This window comes from Helianthus annuus, chromosome 8 (assembly GCF_002127325.2).
Source record: "Helianthus annuus cultivar XRQ/B chromosome 8, HanXRQr2.0-SUNRISE, whole genome shotgun sequence".
NCBI lineage: Eukaryota > Viridiplantae > Streptophyta > Magnoliopsida > Asterales > Asteraceae > Helianthus > Helianthus annuus.
Window position 1 is genome coordinate 13925954 of NC_035440.2, and position 9434 is coordinate 13935387.

The 9434-nt window shown below is 37.6% G+C and overlaps 1 protein-coding gene across 1 annotated transcript; it reads right to left on the minus strand.

Annotated features, from left to right (window-relative positions):
- Positions 1-5654: 5654 nt before the first annotated feature.
- Positions 5655-9044, minus strand: LOC110872137 (5'-deoxynucleotidase HDDC2). The gene is made up of 8 exons (XM_022120915.2): positions 8363-9044; positions 7654-7778; positions 7530-7567; positions 7335-7445; positions 7160-7239; positions 7044-7080; positions 6786-6827; positions 5655-5899 (listed from the first exon to the last, which is right to left on the minus strand). The coding sequence occupies exons 1-8, from the start codon at positions 8597-8599 to the stop codon at positions 5814-5816; spliced, it is 756 nt and encodes a 251-aa protein (XP_021976607.1). The 5' UTR covers positions 8600-9044; the 3' UTR covers positions 5655-5813.
- Between the last annotated feature and the right edge of the window lie 390 nt (positions 9045-9434).

The window sequence follows — 9434 nt, forward strand, 5'->3', positions numbered from 1 at the left end:
ACGACCCCTCGTTTCTCCGGCTACAAGACCGACGACCCCTCCTTCAGTCGCCGGAGTTTCGATCGCTGTAGGCGAAGGGTGGGGTTGTGGTGGTGTGTTTTTTACGGCGACGGTGGTGAAGGGTGCCGGTGAGGATTGACGGCGACGGTGGTGGCGGTGCTGGTGTTGGAGGCGGTGACTGTGTGAGCGGCGGTGGATGAACCCTTGGACGACGCCGCCGCACAGGGGTGTGGGTGTGGCATAAACCCTCGTCGGTTGTTTTACGGCTGATGATGTTGCTGCGTTTGTTGGTGCTTTTGAATGTTTTAACCTGGAAACAATTGTTTTGAGTTTCTTGGTGAGAATTTTTAATTTTGTATAAATTGATGATTTTTTTTTTGTTGGGTTAAATGAAGGTATGGATTCAAAGGATTTTGGGTGTCTTTTTGGAAGTTTGAACAGTGAATTATGTGGGTTTGATTTGTTGTAAAAATTGGGGGTTTCTTGATTTTTGTATGATTTTTTTATGTTTGGTATGGATTTGTAGGATTTTGAGTGTCTTTTTTGGTAGATTTGAACAGTGAACTATGTGGGTTTTGATCTGTTGGTATTGGGCGGTGATGATGCAAAAAAAAAACAAAAAAACGTATATTTTGATGACAATGGCGCGGCAAGGTTGGTGGATGGTAGATTTTTGAACCTGCAACCCCACCTTGCAGCCTTTGATTATCGGAAAATCTGAGTCAAACCCCGTTTTTTTCAAGAATCCACACATTGTTTTGATTTTTGTTGTTGGTTTTTTATATTTTTTTCCCAGTCGATGATGATAACAATCTATCTGAGACACCTACCGAGTTGCGATTTCTGGGTGCGTTCGTTTTGTGTAAAAAGGTTTTTGTACAAAAAAAGTTAAAACCGTAAACTTTTTAACGTAAAATGTAAATTTTTTAACATAGAATGTAAAACGTAAAGTTTTTAATGTAAAACGTACAACGTAAATTTTTTAACGTAAAACATAAACTTGTTAACGTAAAACATAAATTTTTTAACGTAAAACGTAAAACTTTTAACGTAAAACATAAAGCGTAAACTTTTTAACGTAAAACGTAAAGTTTTTAACATAAAAATAAAATTGTTTTGGTTTAAAAATCTGGATCTAAAATGGTTTTTAGTAAAAAATTATGTTTTAAAAAAACAAGTAATATAATAATACAAAAAATAATAAAAAAACAATAAAGACAAAAAGGCAAAACTGAGTAAATTTTTAACTAACCTTTTGGATTAAAATATTAAAGACATAATAAGACAAAAAGTATTTAATATTAGTTTTAATTACTTTTAATCTCATCCATCCATTTTAAAGATCTAATGGTTGAAAAGTGGTTCTATCGGTTCTTACAACTGGGGGTGGTTTTCATTTTAGTGGCCCCCATATCTATTAACTAGTTATTTTTATGATAGTTGTATGTATAATATATATATAGAAACGGCAAGAATCAGCAAGCAGATCAACGTATGCGATTTCAACGCGTAGCGCGTGTGTGCGCGACATTTAATGCCATATTAGCAAAATACTAATATTTTGAGTATAAAAATAATTGTTTTAATATATAAACTAATTTGTATTAAAATTTACACGAGAAAACGAGAATTTTGACACAAGAACAAGCTGAAACGGAGTTGTGTGCAGACAATGGTGGGCTTAAGAAGGATGGGCTTGGCTGATGGGCTTCAAAGTTCAAACCCACTCCACCAAACCCTAGGTATATAAATCCCTATATACCTCCAGATCATTCATTATTCACAAACACTTTATCTCTCTACCTCCATTCTCTCTAACCTCTCTCTACATTCTCTCTCTCTAGAACACAAGATACGTTGACTAGAATCCAGCCACCACACGGCGGAGCCGTGGCGGCGGCGGCAGCCGACCACAACGACACGTACCAGCGGTGGTTTTTCGGCGAACCTTTTGGCGACCGTTTTCCGGCCAAAGGTACACTTTTTCTACTAATTTCGACGTTCCGAACACCATGGTGAGGTCCATTTTCTCTAATTTAGAGCGGTTTGAGCCGTAGAGCAACTCTAAAGATAATTCCGGCCAAATTCTGTCAAGTTTGTTTTCAAGTTTTCTCTTCATGCATGTCAAGATCTTACTTTGAAGGATGTTGGTATTGCTTATCCAAACTATGTCAAGATCTTGCTTTTAGGAGCCTCCAACTTATTTATAGTTAACTTCAACATGTACATCATACCACATTAAATGGTACATCTTCCGAAGCAATCCGAAATGAGCCTACCTCCACTCGTACCGAATTTTAGAGACCTAGCGAATTGCGACCCTGTTTCAGGTTCACGTACCGGAGCGTACCACGAACCATGTGACTTTGCTACTAACATTGCAAAAACGTCATTAAGAATTGATGGTATTAAATACGTGGTTGATCAGGGAACTGTTAAGATGAGGTGCTACGACGTGTGTACGCGAATGGAATCACTAAGCGTCACACCTATATCCAAAGCATCTGCAATGAAACGGGCGGGTCAAGCTAGATGAAAAGGGCGGGATGTGCTTTAGACTGTATATTGCTGACTATCTTGATTGTATGGATGATAACACGGTCCCAGAGATCCAACGAACAGACCTCGCAAATGTTGTCCTCAGTTTAAAGGCTCTCGGGTTCCATGAATTGGTGAAGTCTGATTTTATGGACCCACCACCAAATGAGGCGTTACACAAAGCTTTTAAGCTACTACATAGCTTAAGCGCACTCGAGGAAGGTTCTGATCAGTTGACACAATTGGGTAAAAAGATGGCACGAATTCCACTTGATCCAATGTTGTCCAGGATGATCGTTGCATCAGACAAGTATAAGTGCTCAAATGAGATCATTTCAATTGTCGCGATGCTATCCGTTGGAAGTTCTATTTTCTACGGTCCAAAAGATGATAAAGTGAGGGTGATGTTTGAGATCACATGGCACTGCTTAAGGTATGTTGGCAGATCTTATCCATATGAGTGTATCTGAAAACATTGATATCTCCACTAATAGCCGGTGTATTCATTATGTTATATACGTGTATAATGGTTGGAAAAAATCCAATTTTTCTAAAGACTGGTGCCACAAGAATTACATCAAAGCGAGCTGCATGGAGCGGGCTCGATCGATCAGAATCCCGTTGGATAGCATGTTACCAAGAGTTGACATCAAGGCAACGTCAAACGCCGAGAATTCGGAAGCGATCATGAAAGTAGCGTCCATGAAAGTTGTGATCACAGGTACCACAAAAGCGGATTCCTTAGATTTTTATGATTGTTGTGTACTAACCTGATGAGAGGCGATCTCTTGAAGCCACTTTGGTTCGATTTCACTAACGTGTAGCATTAGCATGTAATCCTCCTCCTTCCTCATGCGTACAAGCTTGTGGTATACCACAAGTCTTGAAGGCACCTTAACAAAAAAAAACAAACATAAACAGCCAAGATATACACATATACAACATGCACTTCCACATGTGAAGACAAACAAAGTACCTCGGCTATCATGCCAAGGATTTTGATGAGATGTTCGTAAAGAAAATACCCCGTGGAGTGGGGCGGGCAACCATGGATTGATCCGGAAGAAGAAATGAGTTTTGATCGGATGACTGTTTTGCATATACTCTGTTGATAAGAAAGAGATCTTTTTGTTAGATGAGATTAAACCAGTTTTGCATATACGGTGTTGATAAGAAGTCTTTGATTTGTTTGTTAGATTGCATATATGGTGTTGGTAAGAGTTCTTTGATTTGTTAGATTGCATATATGGTACTGTTGATAAGAAGCCTTTTGCATATGCTACAGTTTTTCCTATCAAATATGATCTATACATACATGCGTTATCTGTATTTGTTGTTTTTCCTCTTCAACTGATTACTCAAGTTAGGGTTAAGTTATTCTACAAAGACTCCTAATTGTAAAAAGTGTAAGAAGGATTTATAGAGCGACAAGTGACCAATAACCTAAAACCTAAACCCACTACACCACCACCCAAAACCTAAACACCCACCCCCACCCAAAAACCTAACCCCCCCCCCCACCCACTTCCTCTCGACAATTTTTTTTTTTTTGGTGGGTGATAGGGGGGTTAGGTTTTTGGGTGGTGGTGGGTGTTTAGGTTTTTTTTTATAGTGGGTTTTTTTTGTACCATTCTTACAATAAGGAGTCTTTGTATTTGATCCTAATCCACTCAAGTTATTACTCAATGTATGATTTAGTTATGAAGTTATTATTGGATGTCGCGGTGCACAAATCGGGCTAAACCAGTTTGAAGTGAAGATTGAAAATGTTAAACCGGGTTGGGTTCAACCCAAGTTGGTGGTTTGTAAAACTCAACCCTATGAAACTAGTTCGGGTTGGGTTGACACGAGTTGGCTCTCAAATCGAGTTCCACCCTATATCTCAACCCTATTAAAAAATCTTTACAAAATATAATAAACATAAATAACTAAAATAATATCATTAAAAAAACATTATGACATGAAAACTATCAGTCTTCTTTAGCGTAGCTGTAGTTTAGCATTTGATCTTCTTTCTCACTATTAATGCACATGTGCAAAATAGTTGTTTACTTATTTGTCGTGGGTTCATTAAATAGGGTTCAACCGGTTTGACAAATCGGGTTGTTTCATGTGGGTTACAAACTGCCGGGCTGAAACCGGTGTAGCTGAAAAACATCTGAACCGAGTACTACCCTACGGGTTGAAAAGGGTCTAAACCGGGTTGGCTATAAATCGGGTTCAACCCAGGTTCGGGGTGGGTGGGGTTGCCGGGTTTAGTTATTAAGTTACTGGATGTATTATTTAGTTATCTAGTTATTACTCGATGTATTATTTAGTTACGAGGAATAATCAAATAAAAAATACTATAGCATCATGTGCATATATATTTTTTACAAAACTCCCATCTATATTTTTTTATATCAAATACCGTTACGAGGCATTCGCAACGGTATATTCGAAACGTAATAATACATTACATTTTATTATTAGAATAGAAATATATAAAAGAAAAACTAATTGTGACCTAGCTTCGATAACGTGTACATGTGTGATTCAATTAGTTGTACATTACTACTCACAACTCGGTTTCGAATAAAATTTATAGCGAGACGTAAATAAAAACAGGCACGTTGCAACGGTATACTCGAAATTTTATGAAAGATTATATTTTAAAAGTTAAATTACAATGTCCGTCCTTCGTGTTTATACCAAATTTCGGTGGATGTCCATTATCTTTTAAATTGACAAGGATCATTCTTTACATTTTAAAACTCTTGCACCATTTGTCCTTTGACGCTAGATCGGATTATTTTAAACGTTAAGTTGGCTACGTGGACCCCACGCGAGGGCAAAACTGTCATTTAACTTCACTTTTCATTCCTCTCTTATATATAAAACCATCTTTCTTTATCCAAACACTTTACTCTCTCTCTCCCTCCCTCCCTCCCCCCCCCCTCCCCCTCTCTCTCTCTCTCTCTCTCTCTCTCTCTCTCCACCATACCGATCTAGTCAGATTATAAACTTGATATTACTAAAGATTTTTAAAATGTTTTAGAATTAAAATACAATGAATTAGTTCAGATGGCCACATCTATCATACCAAAAATTAGGATCTCATCCTAATAATATGTTACAAAAAGGAAGCTTCAAAACTCTAATATCTTGAAACCATTGTAACAACTTTCTGAGTATAGGATGTCACATTGAATAAAAATGCATCAGCAATTCGCTTACAAAATAAATTAAAAATGAAAACAGGATGCATATTATTGACCAAAAGGGGATAACTTTGATTAGTTTAGTTTCTTTGCCAGTCTTGAATTTCGCCTGGCAATGATCTCGGCTGCCCAACTCTTGCCGATTTCGGTCTGAAACTTCCCTGCAGTACAAACATCAATGCAAACATTACAAGTACATGTATAATAAGCTCAGAATGCAGGGAACATGCACAAGATAAACAAATACATTATTTTAAGCCTGGCAAAAAAAGGTGGGGCGGGTAACGGGTCAAAACGAACAGTTTCATAAATAAATCAATTCGGTTCGGGTCAAAACGTGTTCTGACGAAACTGGTCGTGGGCTATGCAGTTACAGCGGTCCAAAATCAAATAGCGTTCAAGGACCGATATTTGAGATATAGGTTATCGCGGTGGGATATCGGTAATTTTATATCATGCAGAATTTATATCTATACATATATAATATTAATAGTAAGATCAAAGGCCAAAACGTAAAAGTGCCAATATTTGAAACATGATCTAAACGTAAGCCATGAAATCTTTCTCCGAGTCCACATCAACCAGGGCATCTAAAATAACGGTCAATATCGGTCAAACAATAGTCAATAGCGGTCAACAACGCCGATAATAGCGGTTCCGCTATCCTGGACGCTATTTGACACCGCTATTTTGGAAGGCCCGATAACCGCTATCACATCGCTATTGACTGCTTAGGTCGTGGGTTGAGATGTTTGTTTAAAAAACGTATCACAATGGATTCACCCACAATAGTTTTTTATAGCGGCTAGCGGTGACAAGTGTGACGGCAACAAATAATGATTGCGGGTGGCATTGACCCACTTGGGCCCGTGCTAAGTTAGCAAGTTTTATAGGAGTGACCCGTCTTGACCCGTTTTATAATTTGAGTAGACCCAGATTGACTAATTGTATAATTTGAGTTGACCCAAATGAGCCCATACGCAATTTATAATTTTTTTATTTTCTTTGTGAATGATGGTTTACAATGAAAATACCACTCCAACTTACCGGCTGTTGAGAGGAAAAACTCGTCCAAAATTCTGTCATGTTCTGCAATAACATTGTTACACAAGAATCTCAGAATAAAACAAGATAAACAAATGCATTTATTTAAAAAAAGTTGAAGAAATTTTGCCCCCATCGACAATATTTAGGCCAGACCATTGATTCTAACTATTTACTTCAAGCGTTTTCCAAATGAGTTAAATGGGTTGAAAGTCGTCCAATATTACTGTAAGCGATAATACGATCGTGACCTAAACGTACCAGTTTCATATTCAAGTGCTTGCAGAATCATCTCAATCTGTTTATATCAAGAATAAATAACATTTTTATAAATTGTTATACAATGAGCTAAGGAAAAGATTAATAAAAAAGTATACTTTATCAAAATCTTTAACAAGATTAGCCTCAAGGGAGGCGTTATCCTCGTATTCCCTCCAAAGTTCCTTTATTTCTTCGGCTGTAGGTTATAAAAAAGATAAATGGTTCAAACCCATTTCATAAAAATATAAATATATCGATCTTTGATAACAAGTAATGAAAACTTAAAAGTACCCCTCTTTCCACCACCAAGAACCTCGCACATCTCGGTTAAAGCCGCTTGCTCAAGTCTGCTCTTTTCTACTTTAGGTACACCATCCGATGGTGTTATATCGCCCACGATAGCTATAAAATGCAGATTAGTATATCACTATTCACTATAAGCTCATATAGGACAAAAAAAAAATTATACAAGTAATAAACATGTACCTTCGGCAATGTCATGCACAAGGGCAATCTTGATACACCTATTCAAAGTAAACGAAGCTTACGACTTTTATTTTGTAAGGTTCTACGGTAATAAAACAATAGCAAAGGGTAATAAAAATAAGACCTTTCTCTGTTAATACCGGGAAGATCATCAGCAACTAAAGCCATTAATGCCATTCGATACATATGATCGGCAATAGACTCGGGACCTTTAATTCCTTGATTGACCCATCCCTTCCTTTTCGTGGTCTACATTGACGGAAAAGATTATATAAGTAACAAACAACTAACAAACTTTGCAATGAGCATATATATATTTTTGAGCCAAAACAGAACATAATATGATGACTGCAAGTGACTACAAATTAACATCTAAATTTATTAAACAAATAATCCATGTGGTTTCTACAGGGCATGCAGATTAACTTATTTTTCGGAAATTAATCGGATTCTTAAAGAATAAAAGCAAGCAAATCTTTTGATTCAGGAATATAACTGTTAATTATCCAATCTTAAACTTTGTTCCCTCAGCCTGTCAAACCAAGATATTCTTATTCAAAACAAATTTGCAATCTTTAACAGATAAAATCAACTTTTTTTTTCACAAATTACCAAAAAAAAAAAAAATTAACATACAATCCACATTATCAAATATCAACCCTTTACCAGAATCATACAACAAGATCACAACCCCCAAATAACAGTCACAAATTAACCACCTCATGCAAACATTAAACCAAAACTTTAAACTTAATTTCAAACAAAACCCACAAAAAATTAACTATACAAATGGAACTGCAATAGCAATAATATTAATAGCAACGAACACGAACCTTAAGGCTATGACAGAGCGTGAGGAAATCAATGGTGGAAGACGAAGAAGAAGTGGGGTGTGTAGAATGAGATGTTGTGGGTTCAAATTTGGGGATTTGACAACGAACTGATGCTAATTTACGATCATGAAAGGGGGGTTTGAGGAAAGCAGAAGGATGAAGGGGTTGAGGGTTTGTGAGGGATCGGTGAAGTGTGTGAGGAGAAGAAGAAGAAGAAGAAAGATTAGCAGCTGCCATTGATGAAAATGGTTGATCGAAAAAGGTGGGGTTGATACTTGAATACAGTTTTGAATATGCTTTTGTTGTTGGTGCGGCAAAAGGCGATGCAGAAATAAAGGAAGAGAGATGAAATCATGAAATCGATTTTTTGCCGTTTTGTGAAGGATTTGGGCCACTTTTTACATCATTTTTTTTTTTACTTCTCCTTGCTAATATAATAAAAAAGAGTAAAATGTGCTTTACCAAAAATTAGGGGAAGCGGACTTCGAAAAGGGATGAGAGGAGGCGAACAGACAACGGGAGACGAAGGAGGAGGCTGGAACGACGTCACATCCAAGAAGAAGAATAGGAAGCAAGGAATCGAAGGTAGATCATCGGCATGTAGGAACATCTCTAAGTTTTACATCTCAAACCTTCCATGGGGATGTAATAGCTGGGATGTAGCTGATTTCGTAAAAGTTTTTGGTGAGGTTGTGGGGGTTTACATAGCTAGGAAGGTAGACAAAGCAGGAAGACGCTTCGGTTTTGTGAGTTTCAAAGATGTTCGGGACGTGAAGGAAATGGAACGAGCGCTCAATGGTACAAAGATGGGAGGTCACAAACTAACAGCCAATCTTGCTAGGTTTGCGAAGGAAAACGCTAATGTGGACGGGGGGAAGATAGAAGGAGATAGAGGTAAAGCGAAACCCCAGGAGAGACCTGCCCAGAAATTACCAGATATCAACTTTGCCCCCTCGTTTCAGAATGGCAATGGAAGATTATTCAGCGACTTGTTTGCTAATAAGAGCTCCACGTCCGTCGATCTGGATAAACCGGCTAGAGTTGCGGAGATTTGCATTGAAATTGCGGACGA